Source organism: Dermacentor variabilis, chromosome 5, assembly GCF_050947875.1.
Source record: "Dermacentor variabilis isolate Ectoservices chromosome 5, ASM5094787v1, whole genome shotgun sequence".
NCBI lineage: Eukaryota > Metazoa > Arthropoda > Arachnida > Ixodida > Ixodidae > Dermacentor > Dermacentor variabilis.
The window spans coordinates 55,009,941-55,031,307 of NC_134572.1; the positions used below are offsets into that span (position 1 = coordinate 55,009,941).

At 42.3% G+C, this 21,367-nt stretch overlaps 1 protein-coding gene across 4 annotated transcripts in view; it reads right to left on the reverse strand.

Moving 5' to 3' along the window:
* Positions 1 to 10,635: 10,635 nt before the first annotated feature.
* Stat92E (Signal transducer and transcription activator Stat92E) overlaps positions 10,636 to 21,367 on the reverse strand; it is a 194,108-nt gene continuing 183,376 nt past the window's right edge. For all 4 annotated transcript variants that reach the window (XM_075692518.1, XM_075692520.1, XM_075692522.1 and 1 more), the window contains one exon: positions 10,636 to 21,312. Coding sequence is in view for 1 of the 4 variants with exons in the window: in XM_075692522.1 (XP_075548637.1) it covers positions 21,279 to 21,312 (34 nt within the window). In the remaining 3 variants the exon portion in view is untranslated. The remainder of the gene's footprint in view (positions 21,313 to 21,367) is intronic.

Below are 21,367 nucleotides of genomic sequence, written 5' to 3' on the forward strand. Positions count from 1 at the left end.
GCGCTGAGCAGTCCTTCGAGTTTTGCAGTGTAAGTATTGTACCATAGCAGTACATGCTGCCCGAGCCGGCAAGCAGCAGTAACCTGAGGTGCCAACGCCGCATGCCATCGATGCGGCAATACACATAGGGCGATGCGTCGCAGTGATGACCTCTCCCCTCGCGCAACACCTGGTGTGCTATCGCAGCTGCAGGTGTGCCCTATTGCCCACTCTGCTCCGTTAAGGCGCAGCTCGTGACACAATGTCATAGCCAATGGCAAGGTGAGTTTAAGTGTCATTTCACTGCTATGGACGACAGACGCCGGCTCTTTTGCTCAATGGGCCATTTGACGCTTTCACGTCAAAATTAACGGTGAATTTCGCATGGAGATCCCAGTGCCGGTGCATCACTGCAACATCATGGATTTGAAAGTATTTTCGCATGTGGCAAATCATTTCTATGGAAGCCTGCAAGGTGGAGGAGGTTTCATGAAAGGAAAATATTGTCACTTACCTGACTGTAGCACGAAGCTACGAGGGAAACCCATATGGTGCATATAGAAATAAAGCTTTGCATTTGAAAAAAAAAAATGCCAGACCAGGGCAAATTTTTCTTTGACTGCGAAGCTGCCTTTTCGATTATCCCAAATGGGTTTTCTTTGTAGCCTCGTGCTAGAGTCGGGTGGATGACAATTTCCCCTTTTGTCATGTTTTCTCATATTTTGGTTGTTGCAGTACAGTAAATATGCTTGGTTCAGTCTTTGGCTCCTTTAGAATACTATAACACAGTCCATCATTATTGGGAAACGGATTCCGTGTAAATCCATGATGTCATGGAGAACTGGTGCTGGGGCTTAAATGCTTCATTTCAGCATGCGCTTGGGGGTGCTACTGTTCCATTATTCTCTGTTAAAGGTTTCCCACGCTTGGTGCATAATAATACAACTATTACCTTGAGCAGGCGCTTGGTCTGCCTGAAGGTGTGCAGCACCCTGCACTTGTCTGGGACGGGCATTCAAAGGATATGTGCCTTTATTCATAGGCGATGTGCCAGGCATAAAACGGAGCAGAGCACCGACCAGAAAATTTTCGGGGTGGTGGCTGAAGTCCGGTCAACACCCCACCCCCGGCTATGTCACTGCAAGCTGTGTAGTTCATGGTTGACTTGCTGAGAATAATAAAATAAAACATTATAAAGGAGCAACTAAACACAATCCGAGGTGTTAGGAATACAAATAGGTAGGACCGAGTTCTTGCATTTAACAATGAAAAGTCCTTGGCAATTTTCTCCTTTAGTTTATCTTTGTTAGGAAGTTTCTTCTTCACACGAATAATGATTGAACCTGAACTGAAAATGTGTAAATAATGACACTTGAATATTGAGATACAGTAATGTAATCATTTTATTTGAAATATAGGTTTATTCAAAGATTATGTGGGCCCAATGACACTGCATACACTTGAAAATAAATTATTCAACTACAGTGTGCCAAGCTGGAAGTTTGCACAATATTACAATCGGTGCAGCACAGGCTGTAAACTTTGCTTTTCTTTATCTTGTATCGATTTGGAAACAAAAAGTGCTGCAAAGTACTCTGCCATGTGGAGAAGTTTCTCTTGGACATCACCAGAATCTTGCCAATCGCTTCACCACCGGCCAATTCCTCTACCAAAACTTCATCACAGACTGCACCGACTGGCTCAGACCTTCAGGAGCAGCGACAGCTGATCCAGCAGGCATGCAGCTTGGCATGAGCCAATGGGTCTGTGAACTAAAGGGCTCCACCTTATTCAGGAAGATTCCCCACTTTAATGCACATAAAGGTTTCTCTCATGATGGCACTATCAAGCCTGGCTTAGTTTCAGTAGAGGTTTTGTAGCGGCGCAATTATTGCTTGCAGAGCCAGTGAAAACAGGTCACGTCCAGGTAGCGCGAGAAAGGAACATGCTAGCACACTCTACCCGAGCGGCTGCGGTATCAGCCACTCCCGAGATCCCGCATCATGGCTGGCTGGCCTAAATAAACAATGGCCACAGCAGCTACCCTCACCTTCATACCGTCTCCCACAAATTGGCGACACTGGATGACCGAACCCAGCATGCCAGCGTCAACACCCTGACCATACCCCCCCCCCCCCCTCCCCCGACTCTACCTAGGTGAGAGTGACAAGGCCTCATGCAGTCCAGCAGAGATCCAGCGGTTGTAGGGTATCCAGGCGATTCTACACCAACATGCCGGACATCTGGTTCATACATCTGGACAGCGCCACTTGTGACGTATCAACAAGGTTCCAGGTTCCAGGCTCCGGCTGCCACCGCACGGCCCAGACTTCCACGAGGACTTGCGGGCAACCGTCCTTGTTCACTACACCACCATGAGGCCACTCAGTCACAACGGCTCTCACCATTTGAACTGTCACGTCACTCTGCGTCTTGTTGTGCCACATCACCAGTGTCCAGCCGTGTCGATCATCAACACGCACTGGCCACAGCATCAATTCTTTACTTGGTCTGTGAGCCTCCTCCCCATCTCAAAGGGGAGGAGGCACAACAACTTTTTCCAAGGAATTCACTCGGCCAAATGCAAACACTTTCAGCTACTCTAGGGCCCGTTGTTCTCCTTCCTTGGACATTCTCACAAGCTAACCGCTTTCCGTTCTAGGGCACTTCACTCATCAGTGATTCAGAGGGTTTCCCATCGGCTCCAGTAAGCGCAAATTTCACTCTCTCAGGCACAAGCATGCCAGAAGCACAAACTTAGCGATACTTTCAGCAACCCTGATCCTATCGGCATTCAAGATTTCGCCGTAAGCAGCAGTCTCAATTCATGTTACTGCTGCTCTTTTAGGGCCTCCCACTTATTACAAAGCACCACTTATAACAAATTCTATTTGCTGTCCTAATGACTTCTTTATAACAACGGTTTAGTGTATCACCTAACACTTTTTCTTTCTCACACTCACACACACAAAAAAAAATTGTTTCTTTGAGCACACTCTACACCATGTACCTCAACTTTTCTTCATCATTGATCTCAATCTTCAAGATGCTACAGAATCATGCCAATGACCACATTCTCTAAAGCATATGTCTGCGTGCACTGGCCATTCTACATATCCTAGAACTTAGCCTCATGCAGTGTTTACAATTGCGACAAGACCACAGAGCACATCCAGATGTACCGCCTTTATTTTCATAACGAAATACATTGTGTCTATGCAAGCCGAGTGGACAACAGAGCGTTCACAGAAAAAAAAGATTATGAAGATCCAGCACGCATCTTAGAATTTATCAAATGCTATTTGCCTATTTCATTTCTGTGTCCTTGGCGTAAAGCAAACTGACCTGTGCTATGCAGTGTAACACACACACACGGCAATTATCTCAAAAAGGTAGTTGGTGTTTGCACAATAGAAGTATGTGTGTGATTGTGGCCTCTTGGTCAGACCATAGCGCTGCCGTGCTGGGATACTGAGGTCCGATCCCACTGCCAGGCACATAATGTAGTTCTTTTTTTTTTAAATATATGAGCTATTTAACAAGGCAACAGTAGTACCAGTCAGCGAAGTCGGGCAGGGTTCGCAAAGAAAGCTTCACTTTGAAGTACTTGGACCATGGCCTCAACAGTCATCCACACCGTGGGCTATGAGGGCACTGCTGCACTTTTTGAATACTGAACTCTGTAACCACATGCGACTTTGCGGTGAATGCTGCTGTGTATGCATGTATGGGTGCTACAACGTAATGTTATTCCAAACTTTTGTATTCCAATTCTGCAATCGCCTCTCCACAATTGGTAAAAAAAATTTTTGGACCATCCCCACTTTGCCTGTCTGTCACGAAAATGGCGAAAATGCCCCATTTGATATGGTATGTGCATACTGATTATGCATGATTATACCAAACGAAAGAAACAATTATTTCTGATTCGACACGCATGTTTTTCCCATTAGCCCTCTGCTATTGGTCAAGTGTTTTTGGCCTGCGCTCACTTCGCCTGTCTGTCATGTAACGACGTAAAACCGTGAAAACTCGCATTAATATGCTGAACAAAGCTGAATTTTTTTCTGAATAGCCGGGCAGTGCCCTGTTCCAAAAGGAATAGAAGATGGCTGCCCATTGATCGCTCAGGCACTCGCTATTAACACCTGCAGGTGAAAATTGTTTATTTGTGCATAATAAACATTTTTGTGTAGCAGTAAAACGTTATTGAGCCATTTCAGCACACACATGACATCACTCTGCCAACTCTTCCTTGCCGAGGATATGTTTTAGCGGCGTTCTTAACCTTCTGTTGCATGCCACCGGGATTTTTGATCGGCTACCACAAGCTGAGCAAAGGGTATTGGACCAATCGCGGTCGCCGGCACCACCTTTCTCATCCGGTTATCTGCTTTCACTGATGCTCAGCCTTATTGAAACCCTCTCCACTTGAGCGTGTTCCTCGCTTTGTGTCAGCCAATTAGATAACAAAAACTGCTCAATGTAGACAGTGCTATTCGCTCTGAAAGTAAAATAAGTGTCCTCCTGTAAACGAGGACCTCATTTGATTGGGCTTTTCAAACAATGCTGTGGGTTACTGCCCGATGCTTGCATCGGTGGTTACACAAGTTTGACGTCGGGAGATTGGAATAGATTTACATTATGGGGCCCTATATCACTTCTTACTTTCCTTGTCGCTTTTTTTTCTCGTTTCTGCCCTCTTTCCCCTCCCCAGTATATGGATGCAAACCAGATGCAACCTTGTTAACCTCGCTGCCCTACCTTTCCTTTCAGTGTTTCTCTCTCTCCTCCACTCCCTTAGCCTTTGTACATTTGAGGCAATGACCGGACACTGACGTCACTGTTGCTGTTTAATGCATAAGTGCTCTGCTTGCAGGTTACTCAGGCAAATAGACACTTAAGAGCAAATGGTTTAAGGCATCTGTCCATCTGGTGCCATTGCGCTGACAGCCCTTACTGCCTTTTCTGACCAATTTTAGCACAATGCAATTCTTTCACAGTGCATCTTTTGCATCCTTGGCATGTTTCATAGTCATTGTCATAGTTTAATACATGTAGCTCTTGCACACTGTACAGTGACCGTCTTTTAGGCCCCTTTACAGCCCTGTAACACCCACTGCTTGCAATTTATCACTTCTTTGATCTCATTACCATTGGCCTGGCGCTCTTAGGTCAAACCTGGCCCTTGCACCATAAAACACCACACATCATCATCATTGCTACCTTTTCACAGTTCAAGGCTAATTTGAGTGGAGTGCAGAGGCCAGCTGCATTGTTTATTTTACCAGTTCACTTTTATAGCAGATAACGGTCTTTGAAACTCTGGGTGCTGGCCATGTTCACTTTTTCAGTGCATTGAAACCCTTTACCCCCTGGTGTAACTTTTGCCTTTTTTACTGAAGGTATGGAAGCACAATGCAGACCTTGCCTTGTCATACCACACTTCAGTGTGTGAGGCACTTGTAAGCCATCCACAAGGTAAAAAGAAGTTTAGCAATACTGGCAACTGCCTGCTGCGATATGTATGTTATGCCTCTGAATATTTTTCTTAGTGGCAATTTTGGTGCAGGCACATTTTTCCACATCTCCAGGCTTGGAGTGGCGCCCGACACCGGCAGAAACGCTGAGAGCAAGTGGGGCTGTACTAATCCAGGTACAACCAAATTAGGAAGACACACTAAGCTTCAACAAGACATTCCCTCACCAGAACAGAAACTGGCCTCTCTGTTGCAGTATTCGGCCACTCCCTCCCAAATGACTCATTCGATTACCCATGGCCTTCAGTCCCCAACAGCTGTGGAGCACCTGACCAAGGTGGTGGTCAGACCTGTAACGCAGCAGAGGGTGCCAAGAAACTCTGGACCCGGACAGGCCACCAGTGGAAACTGACTCTTGCAAGGTTTAACACCCGAACCCTCTCGAGTGAAGCTAGTGTAGCAACTCTTTGAGGAACTATCGGGCACTGTTTGGGATATCATTGGCCTAGCGAGGTTAGAACTGGTGAGCCATATACAGTGTTGACAAATGGCCACGTCCTCTGCTATAGAGGACTACCAGATAAGAAGCAGTTCGGAGTAGGATTCCTAATCCAGAAGGACATTGTGGGCAACGTTGATTTTTTTTTTTTTCATTGATAGCCTTTATAAATATTTTTTGTTTGTTCTGTTGCGAACGCCTTAAACTACTGTTTTAATTCTACGGCTAGTTATTTACTTTATATTATTTTGCAGTTTGTACTACATTTACTTTGCATAATCTTCCACTTAGCGACTACTATATTGCTGTTTTATGGCGTGTCTTTGCTCCGATGTATATATTTTCCAGCAGGAGGTCCCCTTTCAGCCAAATGCTCTGGGGCCTCCTCCTGTATACTTGTGTAAGCATGTATGTCTACTTATTAAAGAAATAAACTGAAACTGACGAATTCTACAGCATTAATGAGAGGGTAGTAGTAGTAAAGCTCAATAGGATGTACAGAATAAAGGTAGTACAAACCTACACTCCAACCTCCAGTCACGATGATGAAGAAATAGAAGTTTTATAAAGATGTTGAATTAGTGATGCGAAAAGTGCAAACTCTGTATGCTGTAGTCGTACTTCAATGCAAAAGTGGGGAAAAGGTAGGCTAGTGAACAAGCAATCGGCAACTACGGCGCGGATTCTAGGAACACTCGAGGAGAGATGTTGGTAGAATTCGTGGAAAGGAACAAGCTGCAAATAATGAACACCTTCTTCAGGAAGCATTGGAACAAAAAATGGACCTGGAAAAGCCCCAATGCTGAAACAAGTAATGAAATCGATTTCATACTTTCTGCCGATTCTAGCGTACTGCAGGATGTAGAAGTGTTAGATAGGGTAAAGTGCAGTGATGATAGGTTAATGAGGGCTAGGATTCACCTCAATTTCAAAAGAGAAAGTACTATTAGTCAAGAAGAAACAGGCCAACCTAGACACACTAAGGGTAAAACCAGACGAATTCAGGTTGGCATCATCATCAGCAACAGCCTGGCTACGCCCACTGCAGGGCCAATTGGCAGGGCAAAGGCCCCTCCCATACCTCTCCAACTACCCCAGTCATGTGCCGATTGTGGCCATGTTCTCCCTGCGAACTCCTTAATCTCATCCGCCCACCTAACTTTCTGCCGCCCCCCCTACGCTTCCCTTCGCTTGGAATCCAGTCCGTAACCCTTAATGACCATCAGTTATCTTCCCTCCTCATTACATGCCCTGGCCATGCCCATTTCTTTTTCTTGAGTTCAACTCAAGTTCAGATGTCATCAACACGCATTTGTTCCCTCACCCAATCTGCTCTCTTCTTATCCCCTTGTTACACCTATCATTCTTCTTTCCATTGCTCGTTGCATCGTTCTCAATTTAAGTAGAACCCTTTTCGTAAGCCTCCAGGTTTTCGCTCCGTAGGTGAGTACTGGTAAGACACAGCTATTATACACTGCTCTCTTGAGGGATAATGGCAATCTGCTGTTCATGATCTGAGAATGCCTGCCAAACGCACCCAAGCCCATTCTTATTTCGATTATTTCCGTCTCATGATTCGGATCCGTGGTCACTACCTGCCCTAAGTAGATGTATTCCCTTACCACTTTCAGTGCCTCGCTACCCATCGTAAACTGCTGCTCTCTTCCGAGGCTGTTAAACATTGCTTCAGTTTTCTGCAGATTAATTTTTAGACCCACCCTTCTGCTTTGCCTCTCCAGGTCAGTGAGCATGCATTGCAATTGGTCCCCTGAGTTACTAAGCAAGGCAATATCATCAGCTAATCGTAAGTTACTAAGGTATTCTCCTTTGACTTTTATCCTCAATTCTTCCCAATCCAGGTCTCTGAATACCTCCTGTAAACATGCAGGAGGTATTCAGGTTGGCGCTTGCAAACAAATATGCAGCCTTAGAACAGAGATGAAGATGACATAGAGGCAGTGAATGAAACCGTAACTAGGCTAGCTTCAGAAGCAGCAATTGAAGCGGGATGTAAGGCACCAAGGCAACCAGTAGGTAAGCTCTCCCAAGTAACAAAGGACCTAATAAAGAAACGACAAATAATTAAAGTGTCCAGCTCAAAGGATCAGATAGAATTCGTGGAACTGTCAAAACTAATCAACAAGGAAAAAATAAGGGATATTCAAAATCATAATGTGAGAAAGACTGAGGAACAGTTGAAATCAGGGAGAAGGAAACTTGGCATCTGACAAACCCAAGATGTATTTGCTGAAAGATGAGGTAATATCATCAGCAATTTCAAAGATCTAGTAAAAGCAGTAGAAGAATTCTATACTGACCTGTACAGTACCCAAAGCAGTCACGATACCTCCATTCGAAGTAGTAATGAACAGGTTACAGAGGCTCTTTCTATAAATTGTGATGAAGTTAGAAGGGCCTTGCAAGACATGAAACAGGGAAAAGCGGCCGGAGAAGATGGACCTCCAGTTGATTTAATCAAAGATGGAGGAAACATGACGCTTGAAAAACTGGCGGCTCTTTATACAAAGTGTCTGTTGACTTCAAAGGTCCCAGAAAACTGGAAGAATCCAAACGCTACACTAATCCACAAAAAGGGAAGCGTTAAAGGATTGAAAAATTATAGGCCCGTTATCTTTCTCCCAGTATTATATAAAATATTCACCAAGATAATTAGTATTATATAAAATATTCACCAAGATAATTTCCAATAGAATAAAGGCAACACTCGACTTTAGCCAACTAAGGGAACAGGCTGGCTTCAGGAAGGGATACTCTACAATGGATCAATTGAGGTAATTGAGAAATCCGCAGAGTACAATTAGCCTTTCTATATGGCTTTCATAGACTGCAAAAAAGGCATTTGATTCAGTAGACACACCAGCAGTCATAGAGGCATTACGTAATCAAGGACTACAGGACTCTTGCATAAATATCTTGGAAAGTAGCTACAGAGATTCCACAGCTACCTTACTTCTCCACAAGTAGGAAGATACCTATAAAGGGGTCAGACAAGAAGACATGATGTCTCCAATGCTATTCACTACGTGCTTGGAAACTGGGAAGGCTTAGGACTAAGGATCAATGGCAAATATCTCAGCAACCTTCGATTTGTAGATGACACTGTTCTGTTCAGTAACACTGGGGACGAGTTACAACAAATTATTGAGGGCCTTAACAGAGAGAGTGTATGAGCGGGGTTGAAGATTAATATGCTGAAGACAAAGATAATGATCAATAGGCGGGTGAGGGAACAAGACTTCAAGATTGCCAGTCAGCCTCTAGAGTCTGTGAAGGAGTGTTTACCTAGGTCAATTAATCACAGGGAACCCTGATTATGAGAAAGAAATTCATAGAAGAATAAAAATGGGTTGGATCACATATGGCAGACATTGCCAGATCCTGACTGGAAGCTTACCACTATCATTAAAAAGAAAGGTGTACTATCAATGCATTCTACCAGTGCTGACATATGGGGCAGAAACTTGGAGATTGACAAAGCTTGAAAACAAGTCAAGGACCATGCATAGAGCAATGGAACAAAAGATGTTGGGCATAACATTGAGACAGGAAGAGAGTGTTGTGGATCAGAGAGCAAATGGGGATAGCTGATAGCTGATATTCTAATTGACATTAAGAGAAAAGAATGGAGCTGGGCAGGTCATGTAATGCCTAGGTAAGATAACCGGTGGACCATTATGGTTACAGAATGGGTGCCAAGAGAAGGGAAGCGCAGTTGAGGACAGCAGAAGACTGGGTGGGGTGATGAAATTAAGAAATTCGCAGGCGCTAGTTGGAATTGGTTGGCGCAAGACAGGGGTAATTGGAGATTGCAGGGAGAAGCCTTCATCCTGCAGTGGACATAAAATAGGCTGATGATATTTTTCTAGTCTGGCCTTTTGGCACAATATTTGTGCTCTCCTAATCTTACTCTTTCTTGCGCTATTTCTTAGTCATAGGGTATGCTTCCTTACAGAATAGAAATGCCCAACAATAAAATTGGGCATTTCGAATGTTGCCTGTCTGCCCCAAGTTCTGTAGCAATATTTTCGTACCATATGAAGATATGCTACCAGCAGCCTTCGCCCTAACAGTGGCTTAATGAAATTCGCTGTGCCTGAATAAGGAGGATACAAATTTGATCGCGTATTTGCAGTCAGCTGGCATAATTGTGAGCCAAGGTTCTCCGAGAACTCTCGAAACCATTTCAATTTAACCTACAAGAATTTGATGCTTAAAAAGACAGTGCCCACAATGGAAATGTAGGCAGATAACTTACCTGATTTCTTGTACCGTGGCATGCCTAATTTAGCTAATAGAACTTCAAAAAGGCAAAACCTTCTCTCAGACCTGTAAACCAACATCCCATCTAAGTCTCTGCAGAGGTAAATTACTATGGCTAACTTGAAAAATAAAAGGCTGCAGCTTCAATACAACCTGTTTCAGAGCAGCTTTAGGGAAAGTAGAAAGAAGAAAATGAAAATCCCCTTCTGCCAGACTTTCAGCCGCGAAGTGTTACAGCTGGTCGAGCTTGTTAAAGTTCAAGCTTAGCAAGAGCACGAAAATGAACAAACATTGAAAAATCCAGTACACGAGACAGTGCTGCTGTCTTTTGTCTTAGTCTATTTTGGCTTATGTTCTGTGTGTATTTTCAGCTGCAATCAGATAGGAGACAGATGCTTCAATCAACAAGTGTTTAATCTACAAGGGAAGACAATGCACAGTGAAGTGAAACATATGAAAAAAAGAAAAAGGTGAGAGTGGTAGTCATGTTGGGAAAATGAAGGAAAACAGAGCCAGCTTTGATTTGTACTTGAATAAAGACTTTTCCTTTGATAAACAGTAACAAAAGATGTTGTACTGGCATCAATATGAGTACAGAATCTTTAATCACCCTTCTGTCTATCACACATTTGCGCAAGGTGTCTGCAATGCAAGTCCCACAATGAACGGTAACAAAACAGATTTTGGACAACGGACCATGATAAAAAATACACAGTAATGCCACTGGAAACTGCTCATCGATCATACAAGTCTGTCCTCACTTGAGCTTGCTTTGCCATCCATTACAGTAGGCTCCCTTTACGACAAACATTGGTAACAAGGATGCTCTAACAAGCTCAACAGTCTACTCGCTCTTGCATACTTTCTGAGTTAGTAACTTCTGACAAAAAATTTTAAGGTCTCTTCATGTTCATTTTAAAAGGGAGCCTACGAAATTGTGTTTGATTCTGCATGCAGCTGTATGGAAGCTGCAACTAGAAGCAACACTTCAAGCATATGTGTAACGGTAACAACAGCATGAAACAAGCAATTACAGCCAAAAGCAGTTTTCAGACGTGCTTGCATAATGTCCTGCACAGCATCTGAGCATAAGGCAGGAGCACACAGAACACATTTGTGTTTAAAATGAGAGAAAGAAACAGTCTTTCAATGTGTAATAAATTAATTTTTCACATGACTTGCACCACACAAGGAGGGTGAATCAACTTGATAAATAAAAAGGTGGACTTTTTGAGTGGCAGTTGACTTTCTAACACTTGTTCTGCAGCTACCAATGACAGTGGGATAAAATTATGCCTTCACAACTGCTCTCACTCTGATCTAGTCCTGCTTTGCGCCTTCCTCTTTCAATAAATGCTGGTTGTTAGTCTGTGCCGTCAATTATAAGACTCGTTTCTTAGCATTCATGTGCATGTTTTGTTTTGCTATTAACAGAAGGATGACAAAGGCTCGTTTTGCATAATTAAAAAAGCTTCTGTGTGGAACAAGTCTACGATCTCACTTTCAAGCCTTGCTGAAATGGCACTGTTCCCGCATAGTGCTATTTAAACACAAGCTGTCATTTAAACCAATTCAAGAATAAAATTCACCACTTCTGCATCGATCCAAGATACAAATGTTCCTCAAGCTTCCTGAACTACAGCAGCAGAATCAAGCACAAATCTCTCTCTGTAGATGCACTTCATGCACTCGCAATGTAGCCCAAGTGAAACAATTGCCAGCAGTCGAATCCAGCACTTCACCAATTGTAAAGCCGGTGAATACATGCAGCTTAGCATAAAATCAGGAGAGATATTGATGTTCATTGCACACAGAAAGAAGGAGTAATGCTGTGCTCCAAGAGACACTGCTTGAATAGAAGCAGTTATGCAATAACGAAAGTCTAAGAGTGCTACAAATCACAATATCTAGCAATGAACAGGGCAGATTTTGCAAGCAGTTAATTTCCATCTAAGCCAACACACCACGAATTGCACATTCCTAGTCCTGCTGCAAAGTGCTCAAGCTGAAGCCTTGTCTCAACTGACAATGCGTCAATTTCTTATTCAACAGAATAGTGTATTTGGATCATCACTGAAAAGCGTGACACAACACTTTGCTGATGCACAATTGTACAAGTACAATGGTGCCCTAGAGGTGCCTTCATGTCGAAATTTGAAAGTGCGTCGTGTTTTTCCAAATGCTGAAGAGCTTAAGCAGTATCATATGGGACTTTTACACCAATCATTTGTAACAAGAAATACAATGCATGCACTACAGCCATTAAAAAATTAAATAAAAAGAGAGTGTTAGTGCTTTCAGTGTTATAATGTTGCAGTTAGAGACATATGCCTCAGCACATGACTTTGTCAGGACACGAAACAACAGCTGCAGCCTGTTACAAAACACACAAAGCAATGCACAATGTGCACTGCTTTAAACCCTCATCTGCACTGTATTGTGCCCAATGCAAATGGAGCATAATTTGGCAAATTGAGTGAATTGGGGTGCTATACAGTGGGGATTCTCAGGTGCGATGCATAAGCATATCACAACAAATTTTGCAAGGTTGCACAACACACACTGATCCTGGAAGCATGTTCCATTTGCTGTTAGAGAATATAGTAATAGAGCAACTACGTTTAAGGAAAACATAAGGGATCTTTGTGAATGTGCTCAACATAGCAGAAGTTTGGGTTCACAAAAGTACCACACATAAAGACCAGTGTGTGAATAGGCACAACTTTGTAAATTCGGAACCACAAGAGGAGTTTGCAAAGAAACATTTATTTTGCAGTCTGGTGAAAGAAAGCAGAAGAAAACTTCCAGAAATGTTAGCATCAGTTGCAGGAACATTCAAGCATTCATTCACTGTCTTTTGCACGGCACCTGTGTTTTTGACAACACGAGGCATGTTTTGCCAATGCTTGCCAGAGACAGCTCAGATGCCTCACATTCCTGGAAATATTCTTGGGGTGTTGAGAAAGCATAGAACACTTATACATTGCGCACCGGGCCTCGTACAGTTCACTACCACTCCTGCCAAACTATAAAGACACCTGAATGCACGGTCAGCATGCAGGTATTGCAGGTATGCAATAGAAAATACAAACAAAAAGAAACATCATGCATGGGAACTTTGAAATAAAGTGCTGCACTGGTATCGCAAAGTATTCATCTGCTAGGCACACTGCAAACTCAAAGATACATGTCAGCAAATAAATAAGAGAGATACAGCAAACGCTGGCAAATGTAGAAACTGGTGAAGACATTATACTATGCTTTGACGTGTCCACATTTCTATTTACACTGATGGTATGAACTCACAACTGTGCTCCAGTTATTCACATTTTGGTGCACCACTTTCTCGCAACCACCTTTCCTTGTACACAGCAATGCAGCATTACAATGAGATAAACCTCCTGATGCCGCAGTATGTTAGTCGGCACAGCACTTAATTAATAACACCTTAGTGCGTGGCATGAGAAAATTTCCATCAATCTATGCAAGTCTGGAAGTAGTTATCTCTGTGGCAGGTGAGATGCAGCTTATGGTGGCTGGTTTCCTTTTGTGCATGCCTACACAATGAACTGACACAGCTTCTGCCAGCACTTACGGCTGCACCGTCACAAAGGTGCTAACTACACACATGCATGTGCTGCTTATCAGTGGAATGCACTATACACGAGTAAAATTGCCCATCAATATTTGTTTTACACCTAGGACATACTAAAAATATCTCACAAAGGTCCGCAATTGTCAGACAATAATTCAGCATGATGTAGTCTAGCTCAAAAAATGTGTGTCATAGTTTTAAGGGCATTTATGTAAAACTGCTGTGCATAACAGGAACTGCACAGGAACTGCACAGGAACTGCACAGGAACAGCAAATTGGTGGAGCTGGTTGTTACCTCTGCATAGCTTACTCCACGATTCAGGATGCAGTATATAATTATGCCGAACCCTAGCATTTGTGTCAACAGCTGTTTGCCTGTTCGGCAACTCCATGCACGCTTCTTGCCGAGAAGGGAAAAAGATTAGGCTGACACAATGTTGACAAATATAATCAACAATCGCTAAGGAAATATGAGCAAGCCATTTTACAAGAGTATTCTTACAAGCCAGATAGTTCACTACCTGCAAAAGTGCCAGTCCAGATGCTGAATGTGCAGGATATGGTGTGTGACAATAAAATACAGAAACACATGCTGAAACTATAACTGCTGCATCCTTGCATGTAATAATACAGAAAGTACATACCACATAAACCCAATTGCAATAATCTAGGCGGAAAAACATCAATTAACAGTGTGGTTATACCTCCAATAGTCTGACTATCCAACTACTGACTTCATTTGATAAATTAGAAAGGCCAGTGCAGGTGCCTATACATTTCTAAAAAAAGGAAAGGAAGTAATACGAAGCTGAGATGTAGAATGTTGGTAATATTGGTGGTTGAAGCAACAGAGAATCAGCAATGTGTACAAACACACCAAATGGGCATACAGTACCCAAGTTACTTTTTCAATATACGAAGAGAGTGCACTTGCCAATGCACAAAGTGCAAGTTGTACACACAGTGGCACCCAAGCCGCAGCAGGTGCACGAGTGATTTCATGCCTTCTTTATCATTACTCGTGTCTACCTGTCAGAGACCCAACTACAAGCCTACTTTGTTGCATCTCTAGCACTCAATAAGTTGTCTGCCATGGGCAAAATTGAAATAAAAGATTGGCTCCCAGTGGTTCTCCATCTACTAAATGTTTCGTGAAAGAGAATCTCAACACTGCAAAGTTGATTCTACAGCCCCAGTTCCAAGTGCAAGTGCAGTCTTTACCAAACTTAATTTGGAATTAATAAAATGCACACTGAAGTAAGTTTCTAGGGCAGCCTTGATGCTCTAGTAACTAATTCTGCATGCTGTTGGGGTTGGATTAATGAAGGTTTTACAATTGACGAGGTCTTGCATCCTTACATGCATAGTGGACTCTGAGAGATGCCATAGTTCAGGACCTTGGAATTAATTTTGACCTTAGGTTGTTCAACAAGCACCTGAATCTAAGTGCACAAGCATCTTTGCACTCTGCTGTTATCAGTGTGTAGCTACCACAGCCAATACACCTGCAGCCTTGTTCTCAGTGGTAGAATGGCATAGAGCCAGCAAGGCAGATGAATTAGTGGAAGTGAACTGCAGTCATTACCCCATTGTTGGAATTCTATGCACATGCAGAAGCGGCACAACTATGCATGCAATGTCACCTGCTCTGGCATAATGTACTGCAGCTAATTTTCAAAGGCTGCAAAATATTATGAATATACAATGCTATAATCTACAACAGTATGTTTCAGACACCAGCCTGTAGCAGTGGTCAAGTGAATCTGAACTGAGACAATATTTCCAAGATAGTCATATTCATTTGCTTGTAGATAAAATACTAGTGTGTTTTGCTATGGCTACAGTACCTTTCCAGCAGCTAGTATTCTGCCTAAACGCACTTTTAGAAAGCTAGCCACAACTATGTTTTTTTTTCTGCATAAAAATATTTTTTTCATCACTGCTGCACACATTCTACACATTTCTTTTTTCCTTGCTTACAGAGAGTTCCAACACCAGTCATCAGTGACATGTTACGGCACTCCTATTGCTTGTTTTATATGCCGATCACAAACATGCATTCTTAACACAATGTCAAAGCCATCTCCAAGCTTTCTTATCCCTTGATTCTCACTTCAAAATTTTGTTGGTGCACATCATTTAGCACCATTCTCGCCTTGTGCGCAGCTATATACAGCAGTGGTGAAAACTAGCAAATGTGTTGTGTTAAATGTGTAATGGAGAGTAGCCTATGAATGGTGCAAGGATAAAATTATTAAAAGGTCTCGCTGAAAACCTTTATGCTGCGAAGCAAACCCTGTTCAAATAATGAACAGATGCAACATGACTTCAAACATCAATATTGGTCTTTTCTATCTCCTACAATTTGATTTAACATAGCTGGGCAAGGCCATTCTTAGCTGAGGTACAATGAAACTGTACAAAATGTTTGGATGACAATAGTACTTTCTTTATTATTATCATACCTGTAGCCAGTTACAAGCTAAGATGTTGTGCATTGAACCTCTTATGATCCTAGAGATGAAGACAGGAGTGTTCGTTCATGAAGTTCAAGTAATACTCCTGTTTGCGGAGGAATTAAAACACTGCCTCCAGTGCTGCATCCTTTTGTCATTGGTTAACGCTTTGCTTTTCACATTCTGAGAATGCTGTAGGCAAGGTTCTCCAAATACAAGTGACTTTTATGTGATCCAATTACTAACGTCTTTCTAAAGTCCCCATACATATCGCTGCACCTGTGTTCGTTCTGCACACCATCCTCTTGGCTGACACAAATGCTTATCTTGACTGTCCACGAGTTCAGATTTTTCCCATGGCATGTTCACTGTAGCCAACAAAACTAGGGTACCTCTTCATGGTGCTGGTATGATCCACAAGAGAATCATTTTATTCATTGTAGTGTGGAGGGATGTAGGGCAGGCACAGCAGGTTTTGTTGGCAGGGGCTCTTCCTAACACTCACATTTTAGCCACAGTGAGAACTTCAGCTTCAGATATACAAATGAATGGCCATCATGCATTCTTTGGATGTGGCATGGGCCATCATGTGGTTACTAAGGCCGAAGGATTGGTGAAAGGCTAGTTCGACATCTACAATATCTCGGTGCAGTGGGCGGTGTGATGGCATTTTTTACATGGCGCAGATAATGTACATTGGGTGACTAAGTCAATTGCAATACAATGTAAGTGAATGCGCCACTGGGAAAGAAGGAAACATTAATGAGTCAGTTGGCAGCAAACGAAGTGCACTAATTTAAAACAATGTGGACACTCATCTATGTGCCGTGTCTATCCAAGGCTGACGTACATCACAATTTTCCCACACTGAATAATTTTAACAGCATTGAGTTCACACAATAAATACTGCTTTGTGAGGTTGTATTGGCTAGTGCCACACAGTGTATCAGCTAGTGGCTGATAGTGCATGACTGGTACATGACATGTACCAAGAATGCTAAAGGGTAGGTAGACTACTCAAGAATGAGACAGTCAAGGGATCAATTGAGGCACAGTAGCCAACCTTTTTGTTCTAGCCATAGAGGTTCACACAAAATTAGTTGGCGGAACTTGGTGTAAGCACACAAGAACACTTGTCGTAACCACTTGTCTTCAAGCTTCCTCATAGTATCTTATACGCGTATCAACGTCTCTCAATCCAGTCTTCATAAATTTGCTGCATGGCAATAGTATGACGCATATTGCAAATTAGTAGTTTATAATGTTTATTCGTGGACACTAATTTATTTTGTGCGCTGGAAACATTTTGTAATAGAGGTTTATTTTGCACGGTAGACATGTAATTGTCACAAAAATGCGCGGTGATGTGGACAGAAAGCAATATTGCACTTAAAGCTTGGTTAAAAATAAAAGAGTAACATTTTTCACAGTTCAAAATAACAGTCATATTCTAGCAGTACACAGAAACTTGCAATACCATGTGTGAGCATGGGGAATCTTCATACAGTGAAACCTCATTATAGGAACTCCAAATACCCCCAGTAAACCCCTCATTACAAAAAACAATGGTGGAAGTCTTCATTGGATTCTCATAACTGACATGGTAAAAAAAAACCTTACACATATAGTAAACTGCAAAACAATGAAATCTTAATTCGGATAACAATATTAGGTTGGTCAAGGTTCATGACTGAAGAACAGCACAAAGAGCTGAAGAACGGGAACAAAAAACTCTCACTTTTACCCAGAGGGCAAAGCAGTGACAGCAATAGCAAGGTTATGCTAGAATATTACACAAAGTTTTATGGGCAGTATAAATTACTGTAAATATTTGCTTATCAACTATACATGGATGGTGTCAAAGAAACTAGGAGGAACCATGCTGCCATGAAACTGCCCTTCGGAAGTGAACATTCTGTGCTGCCACTAACGTCACCGTTGCACTGTGCCATGCCTCCAAAACTCGGCAGATCAGACAACTTCCAAATACAGGGAAGTTGTAAGATCTGTTAATACGGAAGTGAGTGGAAAGAGAGTGCACATCAAAACAACAGCCTTCTTGCGTTAGCTGTTAGCTTTCACAAAATTGGCCTTGTACGTGTTGTGCCGTCTTTCCTAGATTTCCACTGGTTCAAGTGCCCTCCAGTACATTGTGCTAAGCTCAATACTCAAGGGTGCCATAAACCAAGACAGGCTTTGGATGGGAGGAAATAAAAGGTAGAAGATTTCACTTTACAGTGCAATTACTATTGTTTTTGTCTTTCATTTTGTTTCCAAAAGTGGGCTGCAGAAAGCTGGCCCAGTCAGGAAAGCATATATTATATATATATATATATGTATATATGCGTGCGTGCGTGCATGCACGTGGAACATGATGGTGTGAGTACAGCAGGAATGTCCATAAAATAAAATGTATGAGCTTAAATGAAAGAATTAGAAACACAAGCATGATTTGTTGCAAATAAAAACAGAACTTGTGTTTGTATTCTTTCAGTTCATCATATGCCTTTTTATTTATATTCTGCAGTAATTTGCACCACTTCTCAGTCATGAACAAAAAATTGCTGCTGGGGTAAACAATGGGGACATGAGCACTACCAAACATGCTCTCAAAGCAATCGCTGGTCTAACATCTCAGATATATGTGTAAGTCAGCAATATGCTGCTAAGTTTGCAATAGTCTTCTGGTGATTATTCACATCAACTCCCGCCACACCCGGTGCAGCCTATCGTTTCCAGTTTGCACTGATGCTATATCAACTGAAGCACTGGTGTGGATATAAAATTGAAAAGGTTTGACTTGCCATTTCTCGCTACTACCTGGGATTGCTGTGCCATTAATCAAGAGGCTAATAAACGCCTTGTCGGGCACACCAAGTTCTTGAGTGGCAAGTCTAACACACCCTACAATAAAGATCTTGGCCAGTCCATACTGATTTGCTATAATGAGGTCCTCTGTATAGTGGTAAAAAGCACACACACATATGGTATACATAGAAAAGTAAGTTCTGAACAAAGAATTATTCCAGCTCAAATACAACAACAAACCATATGTTAATCAATGAATTAAGAAACAAACATCAGGAAACTGAAGAGCACGAGATCAGTGGCAACAAGTCAGTCTGAGGAACACAGGAAGATAGTCTCTGACTATGTGCATGCATACACATACATACACTCAAAAGAGGCACACAAAACAAAAAACATTCTATCTACAAATTAACAAGATGGGACATCCCAACATAAGCAAAGAAAAGAAAACTGCACTTGGAAGCAAAATGCAATCCAAAGGTGTTGAACACATGTAAGTCAAAAATCTGTGCGCACACGCACATATACAGAGTAGTTTCTCATTAATTAAACACAACTTTGGGAGATTTATGCAGGTGTGGCTTGAATGAGCATATAAGAGTCAGAAACAACTTCACTGACATGTCAGGGGTACTAACAAATTAGAAAAAAAAACATACCTACAGAAAAATATCTCTGAAGAAAAGTGGATGTGCACTTGAAATTACATCGGCCAGAGTGTCAATACTCGCAAAGCTGTTCACATGCAAAAACGTCTGCAGAAACAGGCACTGGCTAACTGTGATGGTCAATGAGGTGACAGCCAAGCTGGTGGCAAATGACATGACAAGCTGTTCTTGCAAACAAAGCAATTTGAAATCTGAACCTTCTTTTTTTACTGCTCAAAAAGCAGGCTGGTCTTGAACACATGGATTAATTTTAAAAGGGGCCAGGACATTTCCATGGAACATAAACATATGTGGCACTTCCCAACTCTACATGGAAACTAAGCGAGCTTAAAAAAAATGTTTGGACTAGTGTCCACCTTAAAGATAAAACATGAATATTCCCAATGCCATTCAAGTGAAATGAAGTGAAGCTTCTCATGCCCTGTCAATAACATCGTTGTAGAAAGTAACCAATATGCTGAGCAGATGCTTACACCACAGATGTTGTGAGCTCTTATAGACTGTGTCACCAGCATTATATTACACAAACAAAATTCACACCTTATCAGAAGTTTGATCTTGAGGTAAAATTGAGTTGCAGTACAGCATGTCACTTTGTAAATCCCAACCTCTAAGACTATGCAAGCAAGCATGCGCTAGGCCAATTTTTCCCTAGTTGGAGCTGTACGCAGGGACACCACTCAAGTAACACTACTGTGCCACACATAACTCTTGCAATAGCCGCACTTCCAACTGCTTATCATGTCTAACTGTTGCAGCCCAAGGGTCCAGCCTCTGACTGTTGCACCCACGCACCACTAATTGCACTCTATAGCCAGTATGGTTTCTTATCACAAGCGTATCCACATAAAGATGAAGTAGCTTCAGACCTTCACACACTGACGGTGGCTCAGTCCTTGTCTTCAATTAACTGTTTGACTTCCTCGCTGCCTCCCACAAAGCAATGGTCTCCTCCCGGAAGGCCGTAATGAAGACTCCACAACAGTAATCCTGTGATAAGTCTTTAATGTTAAAGCCAAGTCAACCCACAGCCAATCACTAAATATGTCACCAAGACTGAAAGCACTAAAGGGGCTCCGTCATTACCATTCATGATACCAATGCAGCAAGTGAAACCAAAGTGTACACTCTGTCACATCGATGACTCGCACTCGTACAAGCCTCAATCTGAGACTAGCTTTCAGTAAGCATAGAATACATACTACAAGTGCTTTAAACAGCGTGACTAACAAAAATAGTGTCAAGGTACTCTTAATGGCCATCAGGAAGTGTGCTATTACAAAGGCCTCTGATAGTGAAGGGGCATCCTTTCAGAACTGGTGGCAGCATCATGAAATTACAATGTTAACACAGTACCGACATCTGTACAGGGCATACCAAGGAGCTCCAAGAAAACGGTGCTTCAGGAGGATTCCTTGTAAAGTAAGATGAGTGTGAATCGAACAAAGATGAAAAAAAAAAAAAGAAAGCCCCAACACCTTGCCTTCAAGTTCCCAATTTTCGGCTTTTCAAGCCAACAGTATTGTGCCATTACTGGACTCCCTGTAATAAGAAACAAAAGGAGTATTAAATACACAAGGGAAGCACTGATCTGCAA